Raw genomic sequence first — 17,118 nt, 5'->3', positions numbered from 1 at the left:
CCCCCTAATTTAATAGCTAGCAAAGGCTAGGCAGACAGCTGGGGGCTGATATTAATAGCCCAGGAAGGGAGCCATGAATATTGGCCCCCTCCCAGGCTAGAAACACCAGCCGTCAGCCGCCCCAGAAATGGCGCATTCATAGGATGCGCCAATTCTGGCACTTAGCCTCGCTCTTCCACGCTGCCCTGGTTCGGTGGCAGTGGGGTAATAGGGTTGGGGTTGATGTCAGCTTATAATGCCAGCTGACATCAAGCCCAGGTTAGTAATGGAGAGGCGTCTATAAGACACCCCCATTACTAACCCCATAGTCAAAGTTAAAAAAAACACAAACACCCAGAATAAAGTCCTTTAATTGAAATAAAGACACATTCCTTTATTGTTCTAAATTAAACCATACTTACCGTCACGCCCATTCCAGCTGAAGCCAACGATCTCCTGCAATAAAAGAAAAATAATAAAGCAACCTCATCCTTACCTTTCCATGGTTCCCACGACAGCTTCAGCTCTGCTACATCGAGATGACAGGCTGGACCGCAGCAGAACGCTGCCATCCAGCCTGTCATCCCGCAGACACTGAGAAGCGCAGGCATGCTTGCGCTCTGCAGTGTCTGGCTGTGACGGCATCCAGATGAGCCGACAATGAACTCAGCTCACCTCATGTACGTCACTGACAGCGTGGGAGAATTCTCCTGCACTCAGCACTTCAGCGTGAGAATTCTCCCACGCTGTCAGTGACGTACATGAGGTCAGCTGAGCTCATTGGACATGAATGAGCTCACCTCATGCACTTCACTGACAGCGTGGGAGAATTCTCACGCTGAAGTGCTGAGTGCAGGAGAATTCTCCCACGCTGTCAGTGATGTGCATGAGGTGCGCCGAGTTCATTGGATATGAACTCGTCTCATCTTTATGCCGTCACAGCCAGACACTGCAGAGCGCAAGCATGCCTGCGCTTCTCAGTGTCTGCGGGATGACAGGCTGGATGGCAGCGTTCTGCTGCGGTCCAGCCTGTCATCTCGATGTAGCAGAGCTGAAGCTGTCGTGGGAACCATGGAAAGGTAAGGATGAGGTTGCTTAATTATTTTACTTTTATTGCAGAAGACATTGGCTTCAGCTGGAATGGGCGTGACGGTAAGTATGGTTTAATTTAGAACAATAAAGAATTGTGTGTTTATTTCAATTAAAGGACTTTTTTCTGGGTGTTTTGTTTTTTTTAAATACTTTACTAGAAATTCATGGCGGTCATGTCTAATATTGGCGTGACCCCATGAATTTCGGGCTTAGGGCCAGCTGATAATGCCAAGCTGGCCCTAAGCCCTTTATTACCCAGTGAGCCACCGCACCAGGGCCCTGGATGAGTTGGGTACAGCGCCAGAAGATGGCGCTTCTATGAATGCGCCATTTTCCGGGGTGGCTGCGGACTGCATTTTGCAGCGGGGGGGACCCAGAAAGCTTGGGCCTCCCTGCGCTGCAGATTCCAGCCCCCAGCTGCCTAGTTGTACCTGGCTGGACACAAAAATAGGGCGAAGCCCCACGCATTTTTTTTTTAAATTATTTCATGAAATTCATGAAATAATTAAGAAAAAAAGGGCTTCCCTATATTGTTGTGTCCGGCCAGGTACAAATAGGCAGCTGGTGGTTGGGGGCAGCCCGTTCCTGCCTGCTGTACCTGGCTAGACACAAATATAGGGCGAAGCCCCACGTCAATTTTTTTTTAATTATTTCATGAAACTAGATGGTGGCCCGATTCTAACGCATCGGGTATTCTAGAATATGTATGCGGCAGACCCGACGCAATCAGCAGAGCGGTGTTTAAATTTGGCGCCAAAATCGCTGACTGGTCGCGGCCAGCAACCGCGACCAATCAGCAAAGCGGTGTTGAAATTTGGCGACTATATCGCTGATTGGTCACGGCCGGCGGTCACGACTAATCAGCAGAGCGGGGTTTAAATTTTGCGCCAATAATGCTGATTGGTCGCGGTCGCGACCAATCAGCAAAGCGGTGTTTACATTTTGCGTCAATAATGCTGATTGGTTGCCGTCGCAACCAATCAGCAAAGCGGTGTTTAAATTTGGCGCCAATAATGGTGATTGGTCACGACCGCGACCATTCAGCAGAGCGGTGTTTAAATTTGGCGGCAACAATGTTGATTAGTCGCGGCCGGCGGTCGCGACCAATCAGCAGAGCGGGGTTTAAATTTGGCGCCAAAATCGCTAATTGGTCGCGGCGGGCAACTGTGACCAATCATCAGAGCGGGGTTTAAATTTGGCGCCAATACTGCTGATTTGTCGTGGCCGGCAACCGTGACCAATCAGCCGAGCAGGGTTTAAATTTGGCGCCAATACTGCTGATTGGTCGCGGCCGGCAACCGTGACCAATCAGCCGAGCAGGGTTTAAATTTGGCGCCAATACTGCTGATTGGTCGCGGACGGCGACCGCGATCAATCAGCAGAGCGGTGTTTAAATTTGGGGCCAATAATGCTGATTAGTCGCGGCCGGCATCAGCGACCAATTAGCAGAGCGGGGTTTAAATTTGGTGCCAATCTCGCTGATTGGTCGCGGCTGGAGTCCGCGACCAATCAGCAGAGCGTTGTTTAAATTTGGCGCCAATCTCACTGATTGGACGCGTCTGGGGTCCGTGACCAATCAGCAGAGCGTTGTTTAAATTTGGCGCCAAGCTCGCTGATTGGTCGCGGCCGCTATTTAAATGTGGCGCCCAAATCGGTGATTGGTCGCGGGCAGCGTCCGCGACCAATCAGCAGAGCGGTGTTTAACTTTAGCGCCAAGATCACTGATTGGTCGCGTGCGGAGAGCGCGACCAATCAGCGAATCGTATTGGTGAGGACCGGGGAGCGCCGCTGCCTGGTTGGATACTTCCGCTGCGAGAACCCGGGACATGAGCGACTGGTCGCAGCAGAAGTATCCCAACCCGCAGCGCAGCTCCCCGGTCCTCCCTTGACACCCTAGCCGCTGATGTCCCCACAGTATCCGCATGGTGTTACAAAGATTCGGACATCTGTGTTAAAAATCGCTGATTGGTCGCTGGTGCTGCCAGCGACCAATCACCGATTTGGGCGCCAAATTTAAATATCGGCCGCAACCAATCACCGATCTTGGCTCCACATTTAAACACCGCTGTGCTGATTGGTCGCCGACGCTGGGCGCGACCAATCACCGATTTTGGCGCCACATTGAAATAGCGTCCGCGACCAATCAGTACAGCGGTGTTTAAATGTGGAGCCAAGATGGGTGATTGGTCGCGGCCGATATTTAAATTTGGCGCCCAAATCGGTGATTGGTCGCGGGCAGCGCCAGCGACCAATCAGCGATTTTTAACACAAATGTCCGGACCTTTGTAACACCATGCGGTAAACTGTGGGGAGATCAGCAGCTAGGGTGTGAAGGGAGGACCGGGGAGCGGCGCTGCGGGTCGGGATACTTCTGCTGCGAGCGCCCGCTCATGTCCCGGGTTCTCGGAGCGGAAGTATCCAACCAGGCAGCGCCGCTGACATCCATGCGGCTAGGGTGTAAAGGGAGGACCGGGGAGCGGTGCTGACATCCAATTGGTCGCGGCCGCTATTTAAATGTGCCGCACAAATCGGTGATTGGTCGCCGTCTTGACCGCGACCAATCACTGATCTTGCCGCCAAAGTTAAACACTACTGTGCTGATTGGTCGCGGACGCTGTCCGCGACCAATCACCGATTTGTGCGCCAAATTTAAATATCAGCCTCATGCACGTCACTGACAGCGTGGGAAAATTCTCCTGCACTCAGCGCGAGAATTCTCCCACGCTGTCAGTGACGTACATGAGGTGAGCAGAGTTCATTGTCGGCTCATCTGGATGCCGTCACAGTCAGACACTGAGGAGCGCAAGCATGCCTGCGCTTCTCAGTGTCTGCGGGATGACAGGCTGCATGGCAGCGTTCTGCTGCGGTCCAGCCTGTCATCTCGATGTAGCAGAGCTGAAGCTGTCGTGGGAACCATGGAAAGGTAAGGATGAGGTTGCTTTATTATTTTATTTTTATTACAGGAGATCGTTGGCTTCAGCTGGAATGGGCGTGACGGTAAGTATGGTTTAATTTAGAACAATAAAGGAATGTGTCTTTATTTCAATTAAAGGACTTTATTCTGGGTGTTTGTGTTTTCTTTTAACTTTGACTATGGGGTTAGTAATGGGGGTGTCTTATAGACGCCTCTCCATTACTAACCTGGGCTTGATGTCAGCTGGCATTATAAGCTGACATCAACCCCAACCCTATTACCCCACTGCCACCGCTACAGGGCAGTGGGAAGAGCGAGGCTAAGTGCCAGAATTGGCGCATCCTATGAATGCGCCATTTCTGGGGCGGCTGACGGCTGGTGTTTCTAGCCTGGGAGGGGGCCAATATTCATGGCTCCCTTCCTGGGCTATTAATATCAGCCCCCAGCTGTCTGCCTAGCCTTTGCTAGCTATTAAATTAGGGGGGACCCCACGTCATTTTTTTGGGGGGGTCCCCCATTTTAATAGCTAGTAAAGGCTATGTATTCAGCTGGGGGCTGATATTAGTAGCCTGGGAAGCTCCGTGGGTATTACCCCCTTCCCAGGCTTCAAACATCTGCCCCAGTCGTCTGCTTAACCTCCGCTAGAGCCTAAAATTAAGGGGGATCCCACGCCAATTTTTTTAATAATAAATCCTTTATTTTAATACTAAATGACAAGTACAGTAACCAACACTATCACTGTACTTCATATATATGTGACTGACATGTTTCTATCTATCTAATCTATGTGTGAAGCTCTATTCTGTCTGTTATAAATTGTCGGGTACAGATGCTGAATTGCCGGCCGGCTTTTTAAAAGAGACAGTGCATGAAAACACTATTATTTTTTTTAATAAATCCTTTACACTAAATGACAAGTACAGTAAGCAACACTGTCACTGTACTTCATATATATGTGACTGACATGTTTCTATCTATCTAATCTATGTGTGAAGCTCTATTCTGTCTGTTATAAATTATCGGGTACAGATGCTGAATTGCCGGCCGGCTTTTTTAAAGAGACGGTGCACGAAAACACTATTATATTTTTTAATAAATCCTTTACACTAAATGACAAGTACAGTAAGCAACACTGTCACTGTACTTCATATATATATGTGACTGACATGTTTCTATCTATCTAATCTATGTGTGAAGCTCTATTCTGTCTGTTATAAATTGTCGGGTACAGATGCTGAATTGCCGGCCGGCTTTTTTAAAGAGACGGTGCACGAAAACACTATTATATTTTTTAATAAATCCTTTACACTAAATGACAAGTACAGTAAGCAACACTGTCACTGTGCTTCTTATATGTGTGACTGACATGTTTCTATCTATCTAATCTATGTGTGAGGCTCTATTCCTTCTTGTCTAAATTGTCGGGTACCGGTGTATGCCGCTGCTGAATTGCCGGCCGGCTTTTTTAAAGAAAGCGTCTTCTGAGCAGTTTGTCAGCTTTTGGACACCTTTGAAGGTGTTTTCTATGTGTTTCTATGTGTTTTTGTTTGCCTGCCATTGGTTTTAACGGTGTTCGACGGTGTTCTAAGGTGTTCGACGAACAGTTCGACGAAGAGTTCCTCGAACATCCCGGTGTTCGACGAACCGAACCGAACCCGAACACTACGGGGGTGGCTCAACACTAGTGCAGACTCAACCATCTGTGTTACCCCATACTCAGACGGCAGCTGGAGACTTGGGAGCTGTGAGGAAGCAAGTGTGATTGGGGTGACACCTCTGAGGACTGTAGTATTTGTGATGTTGAAATTGAGGTGATGGAGAGCCCACTTGAAGGAGCACTTGATATCTGTTGAAGCACCTGCTGTTTTTGTGCCTCATCTAGAATTTGTAGCGATGGGCGTGTCCGTAAGAATGGGATCGTATCACATTGTCCACGAAAAGAAGTCGACATCTTAGTTTGGCTGGAAGATGGTCTTTCTTCTGCAGATGTTACTCCCCCCCCCCAACGTGGGGGGCCTCGACCCACCGGCGGACAGGCACCAGTATTGGGATAGGGGGGCTGGCCGTCAGGGTCCACCGCGGCTCTGGCACAAACCCGGCGACACAGAGGTGGCATGGGCAGGAACGGACTGGCCGTGTCGGCTTCTCACTTTTTGGATTTTAGAAGGGCATGACATGCCTATATCTGTGTCTCCCCCTCCTTTAACTCCTCCACCTCTTTTCTTTTCGCATGACTATATGTACTTGTCACTTTTCCATGTGTTAGTTGTGTCTTCTGAGCAGTTTGTCAGCTTTTGGACACCTTTGAAGGTGTTTTCTATGTGTTTCTATGTGTTTTTGTTTGCCTGCCATTGGTTTTAATGGTGTTCGAAGGTGTTCGACGAACAGTTCGACGAACAGTTCGGTGAACACACGGGTGTTCGACGAACCGAACCGAACTCGAACACTACGGGGGTGGCTCAACACTATTTATGACTTTCAGAGTCCCTCCATCATAAATAAAACAGGATGTGTCTGATGATGTGTCACACACCACATTGCCAGCTAAGGTTGTAAAATGTTAAAATGACAATTCCCGGTGAATGCATTTGTCTTAAAAAAGAACTTAAAAAAAACAAAACAATAGGATCTTTCTTTAGCATAAAAAACAGCGTCACCAATTTAACAACAATGTAATCACATTGTTCAGCTCATGCACCTCCTCCTCCATCTCTGAAATGACCACATCAGTCACAAGCTGACAGCACTGCAGCACTGCCTTGGCCAAGCGGCAACAGGCTGTGCTGAACATAACATGCTTAATGCTTAATTGACAAACTGCCCAGCGCTGCAGAGTTGTTGAAAGCTGTAACACAGCCGCCTGATCTGTGGCTCTCACCGCTGAACATACAGCCAGGCATGGTCGTGTGTGACAATGGGCGGAACCTGGTGACGGAGAAATGACAGCCAGGGTAGATATGGTTTCCCTCTATGCCGGTCCTTTCACGGAGCTAAAGAATATGGCTATGGTGAAATACAACTCCCACTGAGAAGATGTTTCAGATTGAAAATCATTGTGCCCACCAGAGGATTTGATTCTGAGGGCTAACCTTTCTCCCCCGCTCAAGAGCCCCATAGCAGCTGAAAAGTTAGCGCTATCATGAACTCTCCTGAGGTAGAAGCCAAGGCACACCAGAGGATTCTCTGGTGGGACCGTCCAACCCTGCCGAGAAGCAGTCCTGGCTAAGAAAAGTGTGTGGAAAGGTTCCCGGACACTCTATGGCTGCTTTTTTACTGAGGTGGAAACCCACACAAACACGGGGAGAACATACAAAGTCCTTGCAGATGTTGTCCTTGCTGGGATTTGAACCCAGGATCCCAGTGCTGCAAGTCTTCAGTGCTAACCACTAATCCAATGTGCTGCCGTTCACCCTCTAATATCTAACAGGCTGGAGAAACTTGCACCTACTGCCACTCTATCTTCAGCTCCTTTGTGAGAAAATTTATTTGGGCAGCCACTCAGTCTACCAAATAAAATTCCTGAGAAGGAAATTGGGGATGGCTTTGATACTGGTACTGGGGGCAGTGCTAATACCATGGCGTCGCACCATAGTTTGCTGGAAATATTCCAGGCTGGTAGGAGGCAAGCAAATTCCCCCAGGAAAGTACCAGCAGTAATGTTCAGGGACCCGCGCTTGCAGAAGACGGAGGCTGGGGACCGAGTATGGACACGAGGCATGAGGCATGTGGTTGTGAAAAGCTTCCGCCTCCACGAGCCTATAAGGCCACATTTCAAGTGCAAGCAGCTTTACAGGACTTCTTGTGAGAAATGACACGCAGGGTAGATAGGGTTTCCCTCTATGCCAGTCCCTTCACCGAGCTAAATACAACTGTCAGCAAAAAAAGTTGTGGAATGGCTCCGTACCGTCCCTGGCCACATTCACCTGTCCACGTATTTGTGGTTAGGCGGTCCTTCCCAGTAAGTGCACTGGGGAGGGCAAGGGTAATGTTGTGAGACCCGTGCTTGTGGAAGGCGGAGGCGATACCGGGAAATATAGTGGCGGCTGGGGACCGAGTATGGACACCCGGCCGCCGCCGGCATGAGGTTGTGAAAAGCTTCCGCCTCCACGAGCTTAAAAGGCCATATTTCAAGTGCAAAGAGCTGCCCAGAAATCTGTCAGGTTAGTGTTGCGGCCTGTGGGTGGGTGGGTGGCTGGCTGCATACTTGCACTTGCATTCCAGGTAACAGAAAACTAAGCAGATGGTGGCCTCTATCATCATCATGGCCTCACCTCGGCACTATGAACTCTCCTGAAGGAGAAGCCAGGGCCCGCCGGAGGAGTCTCCAGTTCTCTGGTGGGCCCGTCCAACCCTGCCGAAAAGCAGCCCTGGCTAAGAAAAGTGTGGGGGAAGGTTCCCGGACACTCTATGGCTGCTTTTTTAATGTGGATCGGACATGCTTATGCATGTTATTTCTCAAACCGCATTGCAGATCAGGCCATTGTCCAACTCTGTATTCAAGAAATTAAATGCGCAAAGAAAGATGTGTGTGTGTCAAAGCACCACCGACAAGGGCGAGTTGATGTTGGACGGGCTGCCATTGCTTCTGCAACAAGCTGCATTACAGGACTTCCTGTGAGAAATGACATGCAGGGTAGATAGGGTTTCCCTCTATGCCAGTCCTTTCACTGAGCTAAATACAACTGTCAGCAAAAAAAAGTTGTGGACTGGCTCCGTACCGTCCCGGGCCACATTCACCTGTCCACGTATTTGTGGTTAGGCGGTCCTTCGCTGGCATGAGGTTGTGAAAAGCCTCCGCCTCCACGAGCCTCTAAGGCCACATTTCATGTGCAAGCAGCTGTCAAAAATTTGGCAGTATAGTATTGCAGCCTGTGGGTCGGTGGGTGGCTGGCTGCATACTTGCGCTTGCATTCCAAGGAATGGGGTAGGGACAACTGAATGCTGCACTGGGACAAGGACATGGATGGTGATTGTTGCAAGCCTGCAATGACAGGTGCATGGCGGGAGGCATCTTTGCATGCGCCAAGGATCACTTATGATGGACACACTTTTAGGCAGTGACCTGGGAGTCAGAAATGCTTCCAGAGGTCTTCCTCATGCTGTTCCCATGTCTATTCAGCACTGTATGCATGTGTCTGATGATGTGTCACACACCACATGGCCAGATAAGGTTGTAAAATGTTAAAATGACATTTCCTGGTGAATACATTTGTCTTGGTTAAGAGCAATGCAAAAGTGCAAAGATGCATCAAATACGCAATGTGTGATCATAGCCCAAGGTGTGGAGGAGTATTTTTGGTTTTGGTTATTTATTTTGCCTTCTATACAAGTCATTACCCTGGAAAGGATGTTCCTTAACATATTTCCCAGGAAAATCCATTTTGGTTTTGTTTTTGTAGGTTTTATTGTGAGTCCATAAAAGTGGTGTAATACCTCTGACAACGTTGTTGACAGAAGTGACCTGGGAGTCAGAGATGCTTCCAGGGGTCTTCCCCATGCTGTTCCCATGTCATTTGAGCACTGTTCCCATTGATTTGGGCAATTTTTAGGCCCTCTGCAGACCGCCGGGGGGAGCTGCCTGAAAAATGCTCGCGTTTCCCATAGACTTACATTGGGCTCGTTGCTCGGGTCGAGCACCCGAGTATTCCAATGTGCTAGACCCGAGCAACGGGTACCCGAGCATTTTACTGCTCGCTTATCACTAAAAATAACCACAAAACTGTAACCTTTCCCGTTCCGGTTTCTGTGATGTCTTTTACTTTGCTATTCTAATTTTGGACATTTTTGTTCACTTCTCCTTTTTGACTCAATAGCCAATAAATTAAAGCACAGTATCTTTGCATTACATTTTTATGACTTTTTTAACATTTATTGTTTCATTTGTTTTGCCTAATGAAAAGAACAATAGTGCTACCTGGAAACCACCAACAAGTAGGCTACTTGCTGCTTTCAGTTCTATTCTATTGCCCTCTTTTAGTGGGTTGTGGATCAGATTGGCTAAGTTCTTAAAAGGGAATGGTATCTTCAACAAAATGTACATAAATCAGTAGTTCATGTGAATATAAGAAACTTTGTAATATATTTTAACAGAGAAATCTGCTTCTTTCTCCACTTATGAGCCACTTATTCATCTCCATGAATTCATCTAATGAATTAATTATGGACAAATGGACAATTACTTTGTAACTACTTCATTTATTCTATATTTTGCTACAATAATTCTTTTTGGTGGACAATCCAATAAACTAGTACATTTTTTCTAAGAATTATCGTAACCGTTTTCTGTGGAGTATCACATCCGGTAAGAAGTCCTGAATACATAAATAAACACGGAATATGTATATTTAACAGTTAAGAGCAGAGTGAGGAAACAGAAAGAGGGGGAAACAAAGATGTAGTGGTGAGCTTTCTAACAAGCCTTTTACCTCTTCCTACAGCTGGATTCACAAATACACATCTCAATATAGTGGTGAGCTTTCTAACAAGCCTTTTACCTATTCCTACAGCTGGATTCACAAATACACAACACGATATAGTGATGAGCTTTCTAACAAGCCTTTTACCTCTTCCTACAGCTGGATTCACATATACACATCTCAGAACTGCTGCTTAATGTTCTCCATGATGCTGCTGCTTATCTCTGTATGATAACTAAGGCTTTCATATTTGTAACAATTAAGATGGTGCTTTGCCCCTGCGTATTGAGGGCCTGAAGGGGGAAAGAGAATGCACTAAACTAAAATGCATTCTTTGATTGACAGCTCTGGTTTCATAGAGTGCAGAAGGGAGGAGATAGATGGAAAACCAGCAGGTGGGAAGGTGTATATAAATGATTGGCCCCCTCCGTGATGCACCAAGCGCCTGTACTTGCTTTGATCAGTCATTCTGCGCTGACAGACTAACTTTAAGGGATAGGCTGGACGGAGACGTTGGTTTGCACTTACCTCTTTGAAGTTTGAACACTAAAATGGTAATAATGAATATCATCATCAGAACAGCTGTGGCGGACACACACAGGATTATTGTAATCCATGCTACAAGATGAAAGACATAATGTTACTACATAAAATATACACCCCCGTTTGCTGACTCAACACATGTTAGGAACGGAATCTGTCAGCAAGTTTGAGAGCAGCATGATGTGGGGGCAGAGAGTCTGATTCCAGTGATGTGTTATTTGCTCAGCAGCTGTCTGTAGTTTCAATATAATCAGTGTTTTATCAGCAGGAGATTATCACCGCAGGACTAGGTGTCATGTGCCAGGCAGTCCAACTAATGTGCGTAACCCCGCCCCCACCACTGATTGGCAGCTGCCAATCAGGGGTGTGGGCTGGGTCATACACAGCTCAACATTCTGAGGGCTGCTACATCTGCAGCAGTAAAACAGGGATTTTATCAAAACTGTACTAAGCAGTCCAGTAAGTGACACATCGCTGGAATCAGAGTCTCTGCCTCTACATCATGCAGCTTTCAGATTACATAGAAAACTGCTGACAGATTCCTTTGTATTTTTTCAAATATAAACACCAAAATAACCCATGATCAGGTCTCCGTCATCCAGAACAAAGGCTTTGCATTTCATGACCAGTCCTTGTCTATATCCACTCATTACCAAAAGTCCCCAGTAGCCAGTCCACTGATATCAACTGATCTGTCTAAATCGTTTTAGTTCTTAAAATACAATTCCATAAAAAAATAATTAAAATGACTGTGATCATTGATTGGGCAGAGTGCCTTGTTGGTGCCTTTACCTGTCCTTCTAGATTCCCACCCCTGACTGTGACCCCTGCTGGTATCATACTGCCAGTATAGCATCTTGGGTAGAGAGATGCATGGTTCACTTTATTCCCTAGTAGGGAGGTCCTCAAACAACCCACAGCAGTGAATGGAGCGGGCGATCATACGCCTCATTCACCTCTCTGGTCCCAGTTACCATGAGACAGGAGTTGGGGGAAATAGGTGCGTCCCATAGGAGGGACCCGTATCTATAAGACTTTTAGGGATGGGAAAACCCCTTTAAGCTATTGTGTAATGGGATACTCAGTCTTTTTTTGTGAGGATTAGGACCAGGTCTTACTTTAGCAGTCAATTCCTCACTTAAATACTCTTCTTACCGGTGAACTGCTGTCTGTTGTTAGTGGTCTTAGCTCCTGTGCTGGTCCTCACAGGTGAAGTCCTGGTTGGGTTACTGAAGATGGAGATTTGCTGTTCGAAATATATGTTTTCTATAAGAATGTAAGTAACGAAGAAATGTTAAGAAATAGTTCAATGAAATGGTTATTCCCAAAAATGAAGTTTTTCCCTATTCACATGATAGAGGATATCTAGCTGATTGCTGGGGTTCCGACTGTTGGGGCTTCCATTTATCTTGAGAATGTGGCTCTGGAAACCCAAGTTCAGGACTCTGCAGCCCCATCCTGAACACACTTGAGGTGCGCTAGTGTGGCCTCTGTTCCATAAGTGGTCTAAGGAACTGCTAAGCACAGCACTCAGTTGATTTCATCAGTCCCATACACTATGAGTGGTGTGTAGGCTGCAGTGTCCTGGTCTGCTGACCACTGTTTGTAGAGGATAACTTCATTTTTTGGGAATAACTCTTTAACAAAATGGTAGTCGCCATTTTAAACAAACTTCAGATTGGAGATTATTAAATGAAGCTAACCTACCATATAACGTCAGATTGTAGAACTGAGCGCACAGTCCTGATGTTCTCCTCAGAACGCTGCCTTTATAGGTTCCTCGATCTTCTTTGGTTAGTTTTCTTATAATTAATGACCCATCAGCTGTATCCTTAATCCGTCCATTATAGAACTGACTTCTGATAGCAACAGGTTTCCCGGGTTTTGTCACCGCAAAGATATTTTTATCTCTATCGGTCATCCACGTGATGTCCTGGACCTCTGTCTGTTTTATGGAGAACACCACCTCACCTCCCACCTCACTGGATACATGTCTTGTCTCTCCACACATTTTTTCATTGGTCAAGCCTGAAATATGTGAATTTTACAAGAAAGTAAAATGAAATAAAAAAAGATGAATACATTCTGAAGGTGTCAATTTCCGAGGAACGATAACCTACCATATAACGTGAGATTGTACACCTGAGCGCACTGGCCTGATGTTCTCCTCAGAACGCTGCCTTTATAGGTTCCTTGGTCTTCTCTAGTTAGATTGGTTAAAATTAAGGAGCCATTGGCAGTAACATTAATCCGTCCATTATAGAACTGGCTTCTGATAGTAACAGGTTTCCCGGGTTCTGTCACCGCAAATATACTTTTATCTCTTTTGGTCATCCACGTGATGTCCTGGACCTCAGTCTGTGTTATGGAGAACACCACCTCACCTCCCTCCTTACTGGACACATGTCTTGTTTCCTCGCAGATTTGTTCATTGGTCAAACCTGGAAGAAGAGAATTTTACAGATGGAAAATGATAATTTTTACGATTTTACGATAAAATATAAAGCAGTGCAGAAATGAAGATGTCATTGTATTTGGGCAATGAAAAACCTGCCACATGGGATGGTTAGTCAACCAACAAAAATTACAGTTATATGAAAAAGTTTGGGCACCCCTATTAATCTTAAGCTTAATGTTTTATAAAAATTGGTGTTTTTGCAACAGCTATTTCAGTTTGATATATGTAATAACTGTTGGACACAGTAATGTTTCTGCCTTGAAATGAGGTTTATTGTACTAACATAAAATGTGCAATCTGCATTCAAACAAAATTTGATAGGTGCATAAGTATGGGCACCCTTATCATTTTCTTGTTTTAAATACTCATACCTACTTTTTACTGACTTACTAAAGCACTTTTTATGGTTTTGTAACCTCATTGAGCTTTGAACTTCATAGCCAGGTGTATGCAATTATGAGAAAAGCTACTTAAAGTGGCCACTTGCAAGTTGTTCTCCTGTTTGTATCTCCTCTGAAGAGTGGCATCATGGGCTCCTCAAAACAACTGTCAAATGATCTGAAAACAAAGATTATTCAACATAGTTGTTCAGGGGAAGGATACAAAAAGCTGTCTCAGAGATTTAACCTGTCAGTTTCCACTGTGAGGAACATAGTAAGGAAATGGAAGAACACAGGGACAGTTCTTGCTAAGGCCAGAAGTGGCAGGCCAAGAAAAACATCAGAAAGTCAGAGAAGAAGAATGGTGAGATCAGTCAAGGACAATCCTCAGACCACCTCCAGAGAGCTGCAGCATCAACTTGCTGCAGATGGTGTCACTGTGCATCGGTCAACTATATAACGCACTTTGCACAAGGAGAAGCTGTATGGGAGAGTGATGCGAAAGAAGCCGTTTCTGCAAGCACGCCACAAACAGAGTCGGCTGAGGTATGCAAAAGCACATTTGGAGAAGTCAATTTCTTTTTGGAAGAAGGTCCTGTGGACTGATGAAACCAAGATTGAGTTGTTTGGTCATACAAAAAGGCGTTATGCATGGCGGCAAAAAAACACAGCATTCCAAGAAAAACACTTGCTACCCACAGTAAAATTTGGTGGAGGTTCCATCATGCTTTGGGGCTGTGTGGCCAATGCCGGCACCGGGAATCTTGTTAAAGTTGAGGGACGCATGGATTCCACTCAGCATCAGCAGATTCTTGACAATAATGTTCAAGTATCAGTGATAAAGTTGAAGTTACGCAGGGGATGGATCTTTCAGCAAGACAATGATCCAAAACACCGCTCCAAATCTACTCAGGCATTCATGCAGAGGAACAATTACAATGTTCTGGAATGGCCATCCCAGTCCCCAGACCTGAATATCATTGAACATCTGTGGGATCATTTGAAGAGGGCTGTCCATGCTCGGCGACCATCAAACTTAACTGAACTGGAATTGTTTTGTAAAGAGGAATGGTCAAAAATACCTTCATCCAGCAACTCATTAAAAGCTACAGGAAGCGACTAGAGGCTGTTATTTTTGCAAAAGAAGGATCTACTAAATATTAATGTCACTTTTCTGGTGAGGTGCCCATACTTATGCACCTGTCAAATTTTGTTTGAATGCAGATTGCACATTTTCTGTTAGTACAATAAACCTCATTTCAAGGCAGAAACATTACTGTGTCCAACAGTTATTACATAGATCAAACTGAAATAGCTGTTGCAAAAACACCAATTTTTATAAAAAAATAAGCTTAAGATTAATAGGGGTGCCCAAACTTTTTCATATAACTGTATAACATGTCCCACTAGAATAATAAAAATGTTACCTCGGTCAAGTAGGGCATACCTATATGGGTTGTTGAAATGGCCCCTTTGCCACAATGAGTTTATTTCAAGGAGATTTTAAACAAAATTCTCCTCAAAAACCGCTTCAAAAAAACTTGTGAAACTCTTCAAATGTTTTTTCTATTGAAAATCCCTTTTGCTGTTCATGTGAGGGATTTGTTTTGAAATGCCTGGTGGAAAAAAAAATAGTGTATGTCCCTTCTTTCAAGATAACCTTGATGGAAATGTCTGCAAACTTGGCACTGTCCAATAAAAAGCCTGCAAAGAATGCTTCAAGAACAAAAAAAAAAGCTTCCAAAACTCTTCAAAACTGCTTCGGGAAAAGGAAGTCTTCTCCAAAAACACCCTAAAGCTATGTGCACAAAGCGTCATTTAGTATCTTTTTGCTGAGTTTTTGGAGCAGAAATTGAATGAAAACTCGAGTTTTGAAATTTGGAGAGTTTCCGCTCCAATGATTCCAAGAAAAACTTAGTGTGCACATACAGTAGCTTACAAGTATGTACATACTGCGTCTTTCTACCCAGAATCCACCGGAAAAAAGCACTCCATAAAATCAATATAGTGCACAGCAATGTCAAAATGAAAATGCTGTGCACTTGTTTCATCTTAATGGAACAATGTCAAAGCCACCAGCGAAGTCGCCTCAGGAAAATGACCACCGGTGCTTTTCTAATGGGGCTTTGCTCGGAAAATCTTGGCGGCTACAATGCTGTGGCTGCAAAGTCAAAACTAAACTGCTGTGCACATGTTACGACTTATGTAATTTATTTTAACCACTTTGAAGGAGTAAAAGAAGTGACATGCTCATTGTCAGGGAAAAATTTTCTTTTTTCCCACAAATCATTTTTCAAAACGTGAAGTGGAAAAAAATGGCTCAAAAATCTGAATATATGAACAGCAAAGTGGTTTTGAAGTAGAAAAGAATAGGAAAAGTCGGTGTTTTACGCATTTTTTGAGTGATTTTTCAGACATTTTTTTTAAGTGGACCTGCTCTAAAAACTCTGAGAAATTCCGCGTGGACATACAGGAATATAATATGAAGAATGTTTTTTCTTTCCATATAGTGTTCATTACGTAAGCCTTTGTTTTCCAGATAGTGGCTTGAGAACAACATATGGCTTACAGCCACCTAAGTATTGTACTCTAGTAGCACCATGGAGGTCATGGCATTACTGAAATATTGCTAGGCTCAAAATCACATCATTTCCAGTTATTATTGGGGTACGGACGATGTATAAAACTATTCAGCAATAACCATGGACCTTAATGCTGGAGGAGGACATTATGGACAAATGTAAAGAAGCTTACCTTCTTCTCCAAGTCAACGTTCAATCGAATGGTAAAGCAGAGTTTGTAAACATAGTGAAGCCAAATTTGAAGATAGTCTTAAGGTGAAACAATTTCTTACTACTTACCTTCCCGAAAGTAAAGAAATATCCCGGAAAATAATAAGAGATGTTCCATGTTGTTCTGTGTTAAAGTGCAGATAACTGCCACACATTTCACTTCCTAGAAGAAACTAGACGCAATGTTAGTGACATTCTGCTTTTCTCATGCTCCATCCTCCACAACCACAGGCTATAAAAAAAACCATCAGACCAACATCTCATGAAAGGAGAAACAGGTGGAGTTTCTGCATTTGACGCGCCCCCTGGGCCGTGGGGATACCTGGAGCCAGGCCTTGTGGATGCTGGGGGTTGTAGTCACCGTGGTGGTGACCCGGTCCGTGACCCAGGACGGTCAAACCAGGGTAGTCTATGTGTGCTAATATCAATGTCCGACTACGCCACCTGTGGATTGCGGTTATTGGTAACCGCCGCTGCGGAGCAGTCCACTGAAGCTGGTGGTATGTGCAGCAAGTGTAGTATAACTCCCCACAGGAAGAGTGTA

General features: G+C 45.3%; 1 protein-coding gene across 1 annotated transcript in view; it reads right to left on the bottom strand.

Annotated features, from left to right (window-relative positions):
- LOC141154080 (uncharacterized) overlaps nucleotides 1-16,807 on the bottom strand; it is a 61,363-nt gene extending 44,556 nt beyond the window's left edge. Inside the window, exons 1-5 of the mRNA XM_073639514.1 lie at nucleotides 16,644-16,807; nucleotides 13,065-13,385; nucleotides 12,652-12,972; nucleotides 12,100-12,210; nucleotides 10,930-11,019 (exon numbers count right to left, since the gene is read on the bottom strand). Of these exons, the coding sequence (XP_073495615.1) occupies nucleotides 10,930-11,019; nucleotides 12,100-12,210; nucleotides 12,652-12,972; nucleotides 13,065-13,385; nucleotides 16,644-16,692 (892 nt within the window). The 5' untranslated portion in view covers nucleotides 16,693-16,807. The remainder of the gene's footprint in view (nucleotides 1-10,929; nucleotides 11,020-12,099; nucleotides 12,211-12,651; nucleotides 12,973-13,064; nucleotides 13,386-16,643) is intronic.
- Between the last annotated feature and the right edge of the window lie 311 nt (nucleotides 16,808-17,118).

The sequence above is a fragment of the Phyllobates terribilis genome, unplaced genomic scaffold (genome assembly GCF_046119375.1).
Source record: "Phyllobates terribilis strain yellow unplaced genomic scaffold, ASM4611937v1 Scaffold_7__3_contigs__length_470593459, whole genome shotgun sequence".
Classification (NCBI taxonomy): Eukaryota; Metazoa; Chordata; class Amphibia; order Anura; family Dendrobatidae; genus Phyllobates; species Phyllobates terribilis.
This window is presented reverse-complemented; position numbering and strand designations above follow the sequence as displayed.